Source organism: Podarcis cretensis (assembly GCF_951804945.1).
Source record: "Podarcis cretensis genome assembly, chromosome: 17".
Taxonomy (NCBI): Eukaryota; Metazoa; Chordata; class Lepidosauria; order Squamata; family Lacertidae; genus Podarcis; species Podarcis cretensis.
Genome location: NC_137187.1, coordinates 13,737,790 through 13,755,538, shown reverse-complemented (window position 1 = coordinate 13,755,538; position 17,749 = coordinate 13,737,790). Strand labels below are relative to the sequence as shown.

Sequence of the window (17,749 nt, the reverse complement as noted above, 5' to 3'; positions counted from 1 at the left end):
ACCTAGAAGGGACAGTTTTCCAGAGATGGAAAGAAGGTAGAAGTCCCTACCAGAGAAGAATGACTGATGAAGTTGATGGACTATGTCAAAATGGGTAAAATGACCAGAAGAACCAGAAAGCAGGAAGACCCAAATTTTAATAAAGAATGGGCAAAAATTATAACTTATGTTAAAGACCATTGTAAATAGTTAAAATCGACTGGAATATCACTTGTAGTTTAATGGTGAGTTTTTAATATACAGTAATGGAGATTTGGATCATCATAAAAGATGCAGGAGGAAATGATTAATAATGAATAAAGCCCTAAACGGCCTCAGTCCAGTATACCTGAAGGAGTGTCTCCACCCTCATTGTTCTACCCAGACACTGAGGTCCAGTGCCGAGGGCCTTCTGGTGGTTCCTTCACTGCGAGAAGCCATTTTACAGGGAACCAGGCAGAGGGCCTTCTTGGTGGTGGCACCAGCCCTGTGGAACGCCCTCCCATCAGATGTCAAAGCGATAAACAACTACCAGACTTTTAGAAGACATCTGAAGGCAGCCCTGTTTAGGGAAGCTTTTAATGTTTAATGGACCACTGTATTTTAATACTCTATTGGAGGACACCCAGAGTGGCTGGGGAAGCCCAGCCAGATGGGCGGGGTATAAATAATAAATTCTATTCTATTCTATTCTATTCTATTCTATTCTATTCTATTCTATTCTATTCTAATGAGACCCACAAAGGGTAGGATGGAAGTCCAGGAGATGCCTTGGAATCTTGTTCTTATGATTTATGTTCAATATACGATTGTGAAATTTGAATCTGAAAAACCAAATAAATAAAACTTTTTCTAAAAAAGAAGGGGCAGTTGTCAATGTATTTTCCCCACCTCCTGTCCCATTGAAATTTTGTGTACCGTGTCTGGGAATGGTGTTGCATTGCCAACAGGACTGTGGCCATGAACTGAAGCAGTAGAGATGTGGACTAACCGTGTGCTCCTTCCCCGAGCTCCCCACATCCCACCCATGACTCCCATCTCCCAGTTCAGCTATTCCTTTGGCGTATCTTCACACTGGTGAAATGGCTCTGCCAGTGGAGTCTGCACCAGCTTATCCAAGGTGTTTTGCCAGCACAGCAGGGCTCCCACAGGATCCTACTGTTCCCCAGTTGCTATATCTTCAGTACAGGATTGCACCCTGCACCATCTATTTGATATCGTGTAGATTATACTGGAATGTTTTAGTCTTGTAGCCTCTTAAATTCCTATTGCGAAAGTAACATGCAAGTTTCTCTTGGTGTGTTTGTGTTGCTGTTTTTTTTCCCCAGGGATTGTCTGTTATTTGATAAACCAATTTGAAACTTGGAAGAAATAGTTTTCTCATCCCAGAATCGATATAGACAGCAAGGATTACATCATAAGCTCTGCATTTCACATTTATTGTTATTTAACAAGACCGGGGGGGGGGGGGGGACTGAAATTGATCAGAATTCAGAGTCCTAATTTGTAGTATCTCATCAACTGCTTGAAAACGATATAAAGAAAATGTATAGCTTACAAAAACATAAAAGGGCTAATGTACAGCTTGGGAAAGTGTATTAATTTAATCACTATAGGGTAACGGCTTCAATTTATTGCATCAAAATATTAAAGGTTCAGTAAGTTCACCATACTAAGAAGGTGAACTGTGAGTGATGTTCTGAGAGTACTGTGAATGTTATTTCAAACACAGGAAGATGCTCTCTACATGCCAGTGTGAAGGCCATCCTAAAAAAATTTTTTACAAGACTTTTAAAGAAAAAGAATTTTAAAAATCCTTGTGGTCTGAAGGTTGGAAGGAGGGGGAAATGTTAAGGTTCAGTGTCTTAAAACACATTTGTGTGTGTGTGTGTGTGTGTGTGTGAGAGAGAGAGAGAGAGAGAGAGAGAGAGAGAGAGAGAGAGAGAGGACTAATACAATTTTATCCCTGTCCATCTGTAAATGCAGCCCCCTAGTGGTTCCATGTTTCTGTTCAGAAGAGAGATTCCTATCTTTCCACCCAGGAGAGAAGCCAGGACGGACTTGACAGAATTGTGAGGAAGTGTGAAGAGGTTCAGAGGGAGAAAATCCATTAATAAATAAGCAGTGCAAAGAAGGACTATGGAGAGAAAGAGAGAGGAAAAACCCAGCCCTCCAGCATTTCCACTTATTAAAATAGGGTCGCTTGTATTCTTTTTTGAATTACCCACATTCTTTTATCAAAAGCCATTGACTGAGCACATACATGCAAATAATGTAAACGGAACCTAGCAATCTACTTTTATTTTAAAGAATGGGTCTGGTTTTCTCTGCTTTTGTTATCATTTGCAACTCACACACATTTACCAGCATTTAGTATTTGGGTCAGCAGTCGCAATGAATGGGTGGGAAGGAGGCAGTTCACTGGCACTTGGGGTCATTTAAATACTTTTTATAAATAAATATAACTGCTAAATCAATTCATCAGCCTGCTGTCCATACCATTAGACTCAACAATTCAGCGCTCCCCTCCCCCCGCCCAGGGGGTATTGAAGGATACGTAGTACCAGCACCTCTCTTTTTTGTAGTTAAAAAGTGTGGCACTTAATGTAGCAACTTCATAATGAGTACTGGCACCTATTTTTCTAGAAAAAAAGCACTGCTCACATTATCTAGCATCTTGCATCTAGTTTATATGAGGAGCACAAACTGGAAAGGTAGATACAGTGGTCCCTCGGGATGCAAACGGGATCCGTTCCGGAGCCCCATTAGCATCTAGAAGCAAACGTAACTAGAGACGGCAAGTCTGCGTGCGTTGCTTTTCGCCGCTTCTGCGCATGACGTCATTTTGAGCATCTGTGCATGCAGCGAAACACGGGAGTACTGCGCTCCGTTACTTCCGGGTTGCCATGGAGCGCAACTCGAACGAACTCATCATGAAGCATATTCAACCGAGGTATGACTGTATCTCTCTAAGGTGTTCTATATCTCAAATATGTAAATGTTGTACTTCCTAATTTTAAATAATACATTTTCAATTAAAATTATTAACTCCTTCCATTTTTCTACAAATTTATTCAAAAGTGAATTTCTCCTAAATATTAAGTGATGACGCAACAAGTGTGCCTGATGATACTTTAGCGAACCTTCCTCTTCTGTCGGCAAGACTCTACTTAATATTTCCACTACAACCCCTTGGACACATGAGACCTCAGGGTTAATTTTAGACATATATTACAGATACCAAATGCTAGAAAAGCCTACATTTTCTTAATTCCAACCCTCAAAGGCAAGGGTCTCTTTTTTTGGGTGGAGGGGGGAGTTTCCCATACTTTTAGAGTGTATTTTTATTCAAAGAAAATTATTTCCATATGCAGCGTTGTGTGACAAAAGTCCTAGGCTGGTTCAGAGCCACTGATTGAATACAGCAGGAGTGGGGAAACTTTGGGGGCCGATTCCCACTGGGGAACGTGGTTAAGAGCTGCATACCAGTGGTGGGCCGGCACGTGGGTGGCGCTGTGGGTTAAACCACAGAGCCTAGGACTTGCTGATCAGAAGGTAGGCGGTTCGAATCCCCGCGACGGGGTGAGCTCCCGTTGCTCGGTCCCTGCTCCTGCCAACCTAGCAGTTCAAAAGGACGAAGTGCAAGTAGATGAATAGGTACCGCTCCAGCGGGAAGGTAAACGGTGTTTCCGTGCGCTGTTCTGGTTCACCAGAAGTGGCTTAGTCATGCTGGCCACATGACCCGGAAGCTGCACGCTGGCTCCCTCGGCCAATAAAGCGAGATGAGCGCCACAACCCCAGAGTCAGCCACAACTGGACCTAATGGTCAGGGGTCCCTTTACCTTTACCAGTGGTGGGCAAAGCCAATGGCAAAGTGTGCAAGGATGCCCCCTTTGTCTTCCCTTCATCCATATTCATTCATTCATTCTCTCTCTCTCTCTCTCTCTCTCACACACACACACACAGCCCCCCCCCAAACAAACAGCACTCCCAGACAACCTACTTTGCTTCTACATGCCTCAATCCTCTTTAGATGACACAGGCAGACAATTTCACAGAGGTGAATCTGTCAACTTGATCCAGTGCTGATTCAGCTCTTTATCCCGGAGATCGGGAAACTCCAGAAAGACAAAGGAAGAAGTGGGTAAAGAATTGCTCTTCCCTACTTCCTTCCTCAACTCGATGGGACTTTTCAAGGCTGAAATAGACATCCAGGCTGCTATTCCTCAGTCTAGGAAAGTCCACACAGGTGAGGCAGGAAGTGGAGACTTTCGGGGGAACCATTGGGGACTTCCCAGAAAGTTGCTTGTGGGCTGTGGATTGGCCCGCAAGTGGAATACCAGGAAAGGAACAGGGAACCAGGCAGAGGGCCTTCTCGGTAGTGGCGCCCTCCCTGTGGAACGCTCTCCCACCAGATGTCAAAGAGAACAACAACTACCAGACTTTTAGAAGACATCTGAAGGCAGCCCTGTTTAGGGAAGCTTTTAATGTTTGATATATTACAGTATTTTAATATTTATTTGGAAGCCGCCCAGTGTGGCTGGGGAAGCCCAGCCAGATGGGCAGGGTATCAATAATAAATTATTATTATATTATTATAAATTATTAAAGGAGGAGGGAAACCTGTTCACCTGCTGTAAAACAAGTGTCAGTCTTTTCCACCAGAGTAGTTCCCACCTTGTCTTCAGGGAAAGGTGAAGATCATTCTGTTCTGGTTGCTAATAGCATCTAACATGCCTAATCCCAAGCAAGTCTGCTCAGACCTAACTCCTGCTCTGTTCAATGAGGTTTACTCCCGAGTACGTGTGTTTGGGACTGCAGCTTAAATATGGCTTCTTCTACTTCACTGTCCAGGCCTCTGCACCGGGCACACAATGAAATGATGGTAGTATTCTGAGAGCAATAAGGCAGGCATGAATCCAGTTGCCTGCTTTTAAAGAAATCCAGCTATAACAACTCAATGGTGACACTGTGTGCAAACAGAGTAGAGCGGGGAAAGACTCAGATTGGGGCGATGTGGTTGGGGGGAGACAAAGGCATCTACTTCAGAGAGATAAATAACTGCCCCACATTCTCTCTTGTTCCCATCATGGACATTTTTGCAGTGAGTGGTTTATCCTATAAAGAATGGCAAAAAGCAGGGGCCCAAACATCTGTACTGTCAGTTCAATGCATGAATCTCTACAGTTATAACGCGCCCCACTTCCCCGCCAAAGCACACATTTTCGTGTTAAGAACAGGTAGGTCAAGAGGGCGAAAAAAAAGGGGGGGGATTTGTTCACAGATACAAAATCTCATTCCCCAAATCATAGCAACAATAACTTTGCAATGAAGCCAACAGCTAACAGACCACAACCCAACATCATGGGTTTAAGTGTCCTTAAACTCTGGGCTAGAGTTTGGGGGCACGACTTGTGTTGTCTTCAGTTTGTGTACCCTGGAACAGTGATTCATAGAGTCATAGAATTGTAGAGCTGGAAGGGACCAAGAAGGGTCATCTAATCCAAACCCCTGTAATGCAGGAATCTTTTTGCCCAGTGTGGCGCTCGAACTCACAGCCCTGAGATTAAGAGTCTCGTGGTTTACCAGCTGAGCAATCCCAGCAATTACTGTTAAATTTGCGGCGTATCCCAACTCAAAGGGCCAATTTGAAAATAATTCATTTATTTATATACATTTGCCTACTGAAAGCAAACACAGCTCTCAGATATGATGCACGTTCTCTCAGATATGATACACATTTGTGAGACAACCAATCGTATTCTTTATTATTCTTTGGTGCAAGGTGCGCAGCGCATTGACTCAGGTGTGTGACAGACTTGCTCCCTAGAATGGATCCTCAGTGGGGCCAATCTTTGAAAACCATAAATGAATAGGGGGATGTTGGTTTTAATTGAGATTGAAATTTGCTTTGCAGGTTTGATATACCATTTATGTAATTATACAACTGGAAATTAAGATAAGTAAGAGGGAAAACAAAGAATTTGGAGAAATAAAATGAGATGCAAGAAATTATGGGGGAGAAAATTGGAATTCAGGACAGGGGTGAGGTGGGGAGTCTATATTGTATTCTTGGAAAAGTATTGAATATATGAATTATTGTGATTATAAAATTTTAAAAATCTGAAAAATTGTGTTTGTGTATGTGTGTGTGTAATATATATAGAGAGATTGAAATTTGCAATAGGATGTTGAGAATCTGGTGTGCATCTGATTTCTGTCCTACATTTTGAAGGATATATCTCCCTGAAGATAAAGTCTGGAGACTTAAAACAATTTGTCACGATTCCTACATGCATAACTGGCAGGCCACAATGAAAAACTAGCTATTCTGAGTTGGCAATGCCCATCCAACATCAGTGCATCAAGAAAACAATACGTGCTTCTGTGTGGATATAGAATCCCGCCTTTTAGCACGCAGGCAAGTGCTAACTGAACGGTGAGCAGAAGAAATGGTAAAACAATATAGACTTACTTGTGCCTGAAAGCAGAGACAAAGGAGCAATACTGGCAGCTGTACTTGTCTTCGCGAGTAAACATGGCCAATGCCAAGTGACTCCTCTCGTGCGATCGTAGACCCTGCATAGACATCAAAACCCGGTCACACTGGCTGCAGTGGTAGCCACCAGGCCTGGTTTCATCTTCCAGTGATGGTCCAGATTCAGCTTCTGCAAGTTCCACAGTGGAAACACTGCCAGGGTCTTTGGGTCCCTCAACACCCTCCAAGAAAGCTGCATTTGAAGGATCTTCAGCTTCCTGCTAAAAGACACACATCCCCCCCAAAGCCATCAATTCTCTCTCCCTTCTGCCCTATGGTTTACTATTAAATCTATGGAAGTCTATGGTTTTCCTCTAATAGCAGAACCTCTACAACCCCAGCTATGAGCAGGCTCTCAAAAATAAAATAAAATAAAATAAAGAATAATAAAAATATCACTGAAATCACAAATGAAAAAGACGTCTCTAAAAACTGTGTTTCCCAAACTTGGGTCTCCGGCTGGTTTTTTTGGACTACAACTCCCATCATCCCTAGCTAGCAGGAGAAGTGTTCGGGGATGATGGGACTTGTAGTTAAAAAACAGCTGGGGACCCAAAGTTTGGGAAACACTGTTCTAAAGAAACAAGCATCCTGACTGCATTGGTGGCTGACAGTGCTGCTGGAGCACATCGTTTTCCAAGACTGCCAAGAATTATTACTTTTTTGTAGCAGCTCACTCTGTCAGATGGAAACAACGCAAATTCTAAGGAAATGCCAACCTTCTTTATAAAATGCTTGCTCTCCTTCTTTCCGCTTACTGGTGTAACTCTGGCACAAAACTGTACAGCTCATGCTCCATTTTTTAAAAAATGAGAATGGCCTAAATGTTTTTTCCCCTCCTCATTTGCTTCAAATGCAGCTATGCATTGTCAACTACTAGCTTATGAAGAGCTTTCCAAGATAAAGTAACGTAATTTATTTTGTTGCGTAATATTTGAAAGGCCACCTCCTTCCCTACAGCAGACAGACCGTCTCTGGTGTTCAGAGTGGCAGCTCTTACTTGCAAGTAAAGAAGAATAGTCACAGGAAGCCCACCTGCTCTGCTTCATGAATTCTTATGATATAGCTCACACAAGCAGTCTAAGTGGATCTTCTGTAAATGGAAGCTATGCACCAGGTTGTAACTACTCTGGTGGATTGATTGATTGATTGATTATTGCTACTGCTATTATCTTGGATTACTAAAATAATCCAATTCTGCAGCAAAAAAAATGCATACAGTGGTACCTTGATTCTCGAACTTAATCCGTTCCGGGAGTCCATTCAACTCCCAAAGCCGTTCAAAAAACAAGGCGCAGCTTCCGATTGGCTGCAGGAGCTTCCTGCACTCAAGAGGAAGCCGCGTCGGACGTTCAGCTTCTGAAAAACTTTCGCAAACCGGAAGACTTACTTCCGAGTTTGCAGCGTTCGGGAGCCAATTTGTTTGACAGCTAAGCCGTTCAGGAACCAAGGTACCACTGTATTGTGCAAAAGCTATGCAAACTGAGCAAACAAGTATGGTTTCTTTTATTTGTTTAATAAATCTGCTTCTGCTTGCTGAAGTTATAGGAGGCACTGATGGTTTGCCCCAAAACACCGGAAACCTTATGCCATCAACTCCTCTGGTTCCTGAAAGTTCATCTGGCATTGCTATATGTGAAGATCCGCAGGTGATCGCCTCAGGCGAACAGCTAATAGGACTAGGCCTCTAAGAAGGCCCAAACCCACCTCTATAGGAGCAGGGATACACTTCAGTCAAGCCATCCAAGAGAGCAGTGGGGCAGAGGACAGCTGCTGCCACCTAACACTAATGAAGAGCAGTGTGGCACTCCTGAGCTTAAATAGCCTAGAGCAGTGGTGGCCAAACTCGGCCCTCCAGGTGTTTGGGGACTACAACTCCCATCATCCCTAGCTAACAGAACCGGTGGTCAGGGATGATGGGAATTGTAGTCACAAAACACCTGGAGGGCCAAGTTTGACCATGCCTGGCCTAGAGGCAACAGTCAAAGGCTTGGAAGTGCAGGGAGAGAGAGGAGATTGGCTAGCAAGCCAAGGCTGGTCTAAGGAACAATTGGCTCTTAGCTGCCCCCCTGCCAGCAGGGATGTACATGTGGTCTGAGAAGGGGCTTCCCCTGTCATCCGGCCCTTGGGGAAGCTGAGGGACTATGGTGGCTGCCGTGGGAGAAGACCCCAGAAAAGAGCATGGAAAGTGCTGAAGACCTTGAGAAGGAATTATTATTATTCTGGCATTGTGTGGGCAAGATGTGGACCTGTATTGCCTGGGGAAAGGAAAGAAAGCCTGGAATAAGGGCTAAAGCCTCCATAAAGCTGGAGACTCTACACTCTTGTCAATCCTACTGATAACTGGAGCTCACAATGGAGCCCATTTCCCCGTGGTTCAAGCGGGATTCCCCCGCATTAGGGTTAACCTGTGCATTTTCAACCATAGCTTCATTCCTAACAGGGACCAGAAAGCCGCTTTAAAAAAAAGGGAAAGGGAAACTGATTTTCAAAAGGAAGCTGAATTCTGCAGCATACACCTGGACTTGTATACACAGCTTGTACACCGCCACTTTAACTGTTAAGTACACTAACTTTTACAAACGTGCTCCCTAATACTCTTTTTATATATATAAAAAAATTGTTCTGATTTGCTGTTGTACTTTTTTATTTTTAAAGCGATCTTTAGAAAAGTACAAGAGCAAATCGGAATTAAAAATACCCTTTTGCTCAAGAGTCTAGACCATCTGTTCTCAAAAAAAAAAAAAAAAAATTCCCATGCATTGGGGGGGGAAGACTTGTGATCTAGGAAACAAGTTAACACTGAATCCAATAAAAAGAACAAGCAGTTTTTTTAATAATAAAAAAATTAACTGTGGTAATGTGGTGCCGGCGCCAGAAAACACTGTCAATTGGCCCATTTTCCTCTTAATGCAATTATGCCTTTTAGTCCCCAAACTATTCTCTCACCTTGACTGCAGCAGACACCGAAGAGCCATTCCCGTACTGAACGTGCTTACGAAGATGGTTGCAGATAGCACGAAGGGTTGGATGAACTTCCACACAAAATTTACACTTGTAGCCCACCACTTTCCTCTCCTTCAGTTTTGAAACTTCTTCCACATTACCAAAAGGCTGTAAGGCAACAACAATTGGAAACTCAAAAAGCTGTTTCTTTCCGGAAACAAATTTAAAGAGGTTTCTAAACAAGCAACGCAAATATAATTTGGAATGGTATGCCTATTACACAATGAGGAAGCCACTGGGGCAACACTGTTTCATCTAAAGGCTGACATCTGAAGGTTTCTTAAATGCATGCTGCACCATTAAAATATTTCCCCAATTCCTTGGACATGTAGGAAAACTCAGCTCAGATATTGTTTGTATTCACATACGCGTGAAAGCACTAGATATCCTTTGCAGAGAGCACTCATTATCCTCACAAAGCTTCGCTTCCCAAGATTTCTTGGGCTTTTTAACATTATGGTATTTTAACATTTTTAGTGAATATATACTGTTCTCATGAAAGTACCTGCGGTTTTGAATTGCTATGTAAACACCGGTTTAAATGACTGCCATACAAGCCACTTTTAAACCATTATTTATGGACCTGATTTGTTTAACTAATCATTGTTTCTAACAATATGCCAAGATTCAATGAAACTAAAAGTCAGCAGAAGTCCTCCTGGACATATGGGTCCCCATTAAGTAAGGATCCAGCTTGAGAACTAGGCTCCTGACAAACCAAAATCCAGTCTCCCTTCAATAGTAGTTGATCCAACTGGATGCGTTTATTGGTAACCTCCAATCCTGTATGTAATAAGTTGGAGAAACTGTGGACTCCGAAATCTCATCAGCCCCAGATAACCTGGCCAATGACAGAGGATGGTGGGAATTGGCCCGAGAACATCTGTAGGCCCCCTACAGTTAAGCAACTGTAATAAGTCGCTTAAAACTCCTACCAAAGGAAGTGAGTTGCTCTAAGTAAACTAAAGAAAGGTTTGATTAGCAATACACAAGGAAAACTCTTTAACTCAGTGGGCTTCATGGTACTCTCCAGATGTTGCTAGACTACAACTCCCATCCTCCCTGACCACTGGCCACATGTAGGTTGGGGCTGATGGGAGTTGTAGTCCAACAACATCTGGAGGGTACCACATTGGCTACCCCTGCATCAGGCTTTCTTCTGAGTAATTTTTCACGCTGCAGCTGAGAAATGAGAATAAATGTTCGTCATATCATACCAAAGGGCAGAGGGGCAGGTAGAAAAAAACAGAGGTTTTGTCATACTGGAAAGCTGGCAGGAACTGGTGCCAAAGAGAAATTGGCTTTGAAATGAAGAAGGGGAGGTGGGAGGGGAGGAACGGATACGACAGGGCTTTGAGGAAGAGGTGGAAGAAATGAAAGAAGGGGGTGTAATCAAGTGGCAATGTTTAATTGACTTAGGGCTTATTGGCACACCAAGTCACTGGTGCGCCTGTATCTCCTCAGCTGCCAAAGGGAATGTGCATCTGGACGCCACTAACGAGAAATCTCCTGGGGGTGGGGAGGGAGAAAGAACACCAAACATAAATCTAAAATGTGCAAACATATCCTTACCCTCTCTTGTTTGAAATCTACAAAAGCACCATCTGCATATTTTTGCTTGCTCAGAAGCTGCTTCCTCCTCTCTTGACGTTTGGCACGCTTCTGGAATTCCTCGTTGTGGCTGTTCAAGTGCGAGGTCAGCTCCGCCATGCTATGCAGCTTGCTGTCGCAGTGCCGGCACTGGAAGATGGGGTTCTGGAAACGGGGACCGCTCCCCAGTATGGCAAAGTCTCTCTTCAGGTCCTTGCTGTGGTGGTCGGTGTAATGCAAGCACAGCAGCTCGGCCGTGCTGAAGGAGAGCTTGAAGCACTTGACACAGCGGAAAGGGAGCCACTCCATTTCGGGAGCCTCCACCTCCACTTCTGGCTTCTCCAACTCGTTCCTCTCCTCCGGCAGAGCCTGCGGCCTCTCGTACTCATCCGCGTACACGGCGGTGAAGTAGCCCCCCAGCTTGCTGGCATGCTGCTTCTTGGGGAACACGCCTGGGTGTCGCTTCATGTAGTGCGAGACGATTCCCTTTTTACTGAAGGACTGAAAAGAGCAGAGAGAGCACTTCTTCTTCTCCACTGCCCTCCTCAGCTCCTCGCTTAGCTGGGGGGAATCTTCTTTCGGGGGCGACGGGATGATCACTTTGTTGGGCTTGTCGCTGACAGTCCTCGAAGCAGCTAAGCAGTGGGTATAGTAGGCGTCGATGTCGTGGCGCTTCTGGTAATGCGCAGCCAAGCCTTTACGGATAGGGTTCGTGTAGGAGCACAAAGCGCATTTGAAGAGGTTGTTCTTCCCTTCTGGCTGGGCCCGGACGTTGTTGTGTTTTATCCGGTAGTGCCTAGCAATCCCTTTCCTGGTGGAGCAAAAATACTTACAGAGCTGGCACCGGAACACCGTGTGGGACACCAGATGGGAACTCGAGAAGTGCGAAGGAGGCACCGAATCGTCTCCAATGATCTCCTCCGGAGAGATTTCTGGAGAGGGCTTAATCTCAGCGACGACTTCAGGCTCCACAGAGGCCGGCAGCTTAGGAGGAGACTGTGCAAACACATCAAATTCAGGCTGGTTGTGGTATTTCTCGTAATGGATTTTGAGCTTCTCTAACGTGCCGTGCGTGTAAGGGCACAATTTACACCTGTAAGCACCGTATCCTTGCTTGAAAATTCTGCTGGTCTCCTCCACCTCATTCTGGTTCATGTCATTTGGCTGCTCCACATCGTGCACAAAATCTTCCGCGGTGACCTTCACCAGGGGGTGCCTTTTCTGGTAGTGTGTGAGAACACCGTGAATGCGTGTATTAATGTACGGGCAATGCCTACATTTGTACACAGCTCCTGGGTTAATATCTATGTCTTGTGCAAAATCTGCAGCTTTAACTTTCATCCCAGGGTGCTTTTTGCCATAGTGGGTCAGAAGTCCATGCAAATTGTTGTACTCCGACTGGCACACTGTGCACTGGTATGGCGTTGATGAGATTGCGGGGTTTGCAGAGGTGAGCTGGATAGCTTTGTCCTGGACCAGGTTTGTATCCTCTGCATATTCTGCATCCTGGTCCACGTGTGGCGCTGCCATCTGGCCCTCCGAATTGACCCTGGCTCCAGCATCGTTGGATGTTGGGATGGCTTTATCGGCTGCATCTTTCTCCTTGATAATATCTAGTAAGACAGATTCATCTCCATTCATAGCCCAGGGATGAAAAGCTTGGTAGTGATTAGTAATGTCCCAAATGGAAGATGCTTCAAAAATGCAGTCTCTGCATTTATACGTTTTCATCTCTGATGGGATCAGTAAGGCTGGAGGCGAAGGATCTGGCCCTGCCCAGAGCTTGGTCGCCATATACGTATAGTCAACATAATGCTCAGGATGTCGCCTTTGGTAATGCACAAGCAAGCCGCTGGGTTCGGCGTGAGAATAGATGCACCACTCACAATGATACCCGGCTTCTATTAAGCCATCCAAAAACGCCCATCGCAAAATAGAGGTGACTGTGGCCTTCAAGCTCGGGTGGTCCTTTTTAATGTGCTTCCTAAGTGCGTAGAAATAAGGAGAGGTGTAAGAACACTGCCTGCACTTGAGAGCTCTCAGCTTAGCCTTCTCTCGCTCGGCGTTGGAAGCGGGAGTCTGCATGCCGCCGGGGGAGTTTTTCTGGCCACGATCACAAAGGCTCCTGATTGTGGCTGTGTGCTGCCTAATTACATCTGCATTGGCTTTGAAATCGCGGTGCTTCTTTTGGTAATGTATGAGCACACCTTTCACAGTCCGGTTTCCATAATCACAGTGCTGGCAGAAGAACATCTCATTCTCCGAGGCGACACTCTCAGAGTTGCCCCGGTTAAGCTGTTGCATAGATGCTGGTGGTCTGGGAACACCAGGAGGGATCTCTCCAGATCTCATCATTGCTGCAGTGGGAGGTGCCTGCCTAATGTATTTTGCAGTCACTTTTATTTCTGGGTGCCTCTTCTGGTAATGCACAAGCACGCCAACCACTGAGCGGTTGCTGTAAGAGCAATGTTTGCAGTAGTAAAGCTCGGTCGTAAGGTCTGGAGGTGGTGGAGGTGGCAGTTGTGAAGCCATATTGGACATTTTGGGGGAGATGGGCGATCCCAATTCATAAGCCATCTGAGCCAGGGCAGAGCCCCTCTCAACAGACACGACACGCATCGTCTTCTGAATCCTGAAGTACGAAGCTTTCTCTTCAGGGTGTTTCTTCTGGTAATGAACTAAGACAGAATGCATGTTGGGACTTGCAAATGAGCAGACGTCACAATCATAAACCACAACGCTGTTTACTGACGACTCCTTCTGGCTTTCAGATTCTGGGCTATTACTCTTTGGAGAATTCTTGTTAAAAGCAGCAGGTACGCCAGTCCCACGGGCGACGGGAGCTGGAGAGGCCAGGCTTTTCGGAGCGGAGTTCAAGATCTCTCTGAGAGTCTGCGACTCTGAACTTAAGCCCTCTTGCTGTTCAACCACATAGCTGGAGAATATCATTGCATTGTTAATTTTAACTGTTGGGTGCATTCTTTGGTAATGTGGCATCAGGCTCCTAACATTCGGGCTGGTGTAAGAGCAGAAACGGCAGCGGTAGATCAAATCGGAATGATCAAAATTTAGTACATTCATGGCTTCAGGATGGTGCTCCCCATAGTGTTGCTGCAGGTCTTCAAAGTTTGTATAATCAATGTAACATTCGAGACACCTGTACACCGCACTGTGATCATTGGGATCCAAGATATACCTAAAGCTGAATTTAATGTATGGATGCATCCGTTGATAATGAGTGCTAACACTCCTGGCGGATTTGTTGCTGAAGTCACAGTGTTTACAATAGTAAAGCCTTCCAGAGTCACCATAATCAGAATTTTCATTGTTTTGGTCAGATCCATATATACTGGACTGGCTGCCCAAAGCAGATGAATTCAGACCTTGGTCTTTCAAGCCAATTGAAGAACAATAATAGTCCTCTTCATCCTCAGATATAGTTAGCTCAATTTCTGCCCCGTTGGTGGAATTGTAATCATGGCCAATGCTCCTATAGTTGGGCTCTTTCTGAGACTCGATGGTATCCCTTCCCCACATTTGCTGGGAAGCAAATGTTGCAATTTCCATCAGTGGCTCTCCTTGTTCTTCTTCCTTGTCCAGCTCAACTTCTATCTCCACTTCATTGTCGTCTTCCTCATCCTCCTCTTCCTCTACGTTAATCACTGCATCTTCCTGTTGCTTGTTTTGACTGATTTTGCTTTGCAAATTGCTAGCTATCTCATCAATCCTAGTTCTCTTCTTCACTGGTGAAAGATCGAGGGGAAAGTCACTGGACATCTTCCGAGAGGCTTTAGCTACGAAGTTGTTTTTAGAAGACAGCCCAAGAATTGAGGTCTGACTTTTCTTCACGGTGCTGGGAGAGGCGTGAGCATCAGGCTCACTGTCTTGTGGAGTATTTGAGGATGGGCCGTCGTATTTTGGCAAGTTGTCGCAAAACGAGTGCTTGTGTTGCTGATGAACCCGGAGACCTTTCAAAGTAGTTGTGGAATAATTGCACATGGTACACTTGTATGGATGCTGCGAGTTGGACTGCGGAGATTGTTGCTGCTGCTGCCCCATGGAATCCATTAACCCGCCGGACTTCCTGCCATTTATATTGCCTCCTTCATAGGATACTGTGCTTTCATTTAGCGAAGAAGCTATGCTTTCTGTTTGGGAATTCACTGCATCCCAGTCGGACGCTGCACCGGTGTGACACTGTTTATGAGCTCCGAGTTTGAATGAGCTCTTGCAAGTAAATGGACATTCATCACATTTGTATACTGCTGTCTTTCCAGACAGATGGATGTTTTCAATATGGCGGGAAATGCTCCGCCGATGCATGGTAAGGAAAGGGCAGAAGGGGCACTGGAATCTGTTCATAAACCTCCTAAAGGGGATCCCCTTTGTTTCCAGTAACTTGTGGCCCTCAGACCCCATCAGTTGCTCTGCAGTTAGCCCTGAGGTTTGGTGATCCATGGAGTTCAACCCATTTTCACTGTCTAGTTCGTTTAGCTCATCGTCAGAACTGGAGTCATTGAGCATACTGTTTGTATCCATATCGGCGGAAGAATTTGCCATGTCGGCCATCGCGTAGCGAGACCTGTCCGACAAATTAACAATGCCAGAGTTGTGAGGTGCTTTGTGTTTCATGTGAGGGTAGGAAACAGAAGAAAACTTTGAAGAAGTAGAAGTGTTGGACCTGACAAGAGAATTGTTCATAGAGCCTCTGTAGTTTGGGAGGTTTGCGTTCGGCATCTCCCGCCCAGAGGCATTCATAGGGATGTAGTTGGTGTTTGGAGTGGGGCTTGGTGGACCTTTGCTTGATACATCTGGCATGTTGGTCCCGTCCTGTTGCTGCCTCAGGCTTGACAGTATTTTCACCATGCTACGATGCTTTTTCATCATATGGTCGCACCAGCGTTCCCTTCGGGGCGTCTGGTAGCTACACCATTCGCAGCAGAAGTTCCCTCTCGACTTAGTCAAAGGCTTGACCATAGACTCCAAAATACTGCGTTCTACAACTTCGGCTGGGAGTTCCTTGCAAGAGTCCTGTACTGGCACAGATGTCGATGCCGATTCAGATATAGCAGCTGAAGCGGCGGGAGGGGCGGAGCTCTCCTTCAGGCTGTTTTTGTGGTACATCTTCTGGTGCTTAATAATCCTCGCACGCCTCGGAGATTTGTAGGTGCAGAACTGGCAAGAAAAAACCTTACCAAAGCCCTCGTGCATCATAATGTTGTAATTTAAGGAGCTAGTACCGGGCGATCCAGCTGGAGATCCTCCCGCCTGAGCGCCATGCACTTTCCGCGTATGCTCTATGAGTAGGTTTTTGGATCTGAAATAACGCACACAGAATTTGCACTGGAAAAACTTGCTCGCTGGCTTGGAGAGCATATGCTGGCCATAATAACTCTGGCTATGGCTGTAATAATTTCCAGTCCCCAGCTGAGCTGCATTTTGTCCTAAAAAAGAGAGAGAATAAAACATTGTTTTAGAAATCCTTGAATTTGATATTGAACTTTTTATCTGTGTTTTAAATAGTTCAGGTAGGTAGGTAGATGATAGATGATAGAAAGATGATAGATAGATAGATAGATAGATGATAGATAGATAGATAGATGATAGATAGATAGATAGATAGATAGATGATAGATGATAGATACTGTAGATAGATAGTTTTAATTGTATTAATGTTTAACTGTTCTTTTAAAAATAATTTCCCCAAAATGCTTTTAGCTATTCTTATTTTATCCGTAAACTGCCTTGAGCCTCTGTTAGGGAACAAAGGCAGGACAGAAATAAAACAACAACAACAACAATTGTTTAATTAAAAAATATGTGATCATGGTATCTCCCCTGCCAGGTAAGTATAGAGGGGTAAAAGATTTGGATTATCATAAAGATGCAGGAGGAAATGATTAACAATAGGACCCACAAAGGGGAGGAGGGAAGTCCAGAAGATTCCTTGGAATCTTGTTTTTATGTTATATGTTGGATTTTTGCCTGTAAAATTTTAATCTGAAAAACCAAATACGTAATTTATTTATTTTTAAAATGTGAACCACAATTATTTACATGATTTACAAGCCCAAGGACAATGGCAAAACAGCTGAACTAACTTTTTTTTAAAAAAATAAAGTCTGCATTTATCCGTGAGTACAGTGGTACCTCGGGTTAAGTACTTAATTCGTTCTGGAGGTCCGTACTTAACCTGAAACTGTTCTTAACCTGAAGCACCACTTTAGCTAATGGGGCCTCCTGCTGCCGCTGCGCTGCGGCCACACAATTTCTGTTCTCATCCTGAAGCAAAGTTCTTAACCTGAAGCACTATTTCTAGGTTAGCGGAGTGTGTAACCTGAAGCGTATATAACCCGCGGTACCACTGTACTGAGTTCATAGCATAGATACTTCCTATGATATGATGAAATGTCATTTTTGCTTACAAGTTCTCTCATAGGGAAGTGTCAGTGATTAAACACGTAAGTAGATGGGAGATGTGAACTGCAATGGTAGAAGAGGAGAAAGACTGATGCCCTGTGGGCAAGACTAGATCCGAGGGGTTTAAGCTACAGCAGGGCAGGTTTCAGTTGAATGTCAGCAAAGCACTTTGATAGCAGGAACAGCTCAACAATGGAACCAGTTACCCAGAGGGGC

The 17,749-nt window shown here is 44.6% G+C and overlaps 1 protein-coding gene across 5 annotated transcripts in view; it reads right to left on the bottom strand.

Moving 5' to 3' along the window:
* The window catches only part of ZNF462 (zinc finger protein 462), a 150,230-nt gene that overhangs the window by 57,971 nt on the left and 74,510 nt on the right, over window positions 1–17,749 (bottom strand). For 3 of the 5 annotated variants that reach the window (XM_079959043.1, XM_079959039.1, XM_079959040.1), the window contains exons 3-5: window positions 11,096–16,557; window positions 9,467–9,631; window positions 6,455–6,738 (exon numbers count right to left, since the gene is read on the bottom strand). In XM_079959043.1, coding sequence (XP_079815169.1) covers window positions 6,455–6,738; window positions 9,467–9,631; window positions 11,096–16,557 — 5,911 coding nt within the window. The remainder of the gene's footprint in view (window positions 1–6,454; window positions 6,739–9,466; window positions 9,632–11,095; window positions 16,558–17,749) is intronic. The other 2 variants (XM_079959041.1, XM_079959042.1) reach the window with 2 other exon arrangements.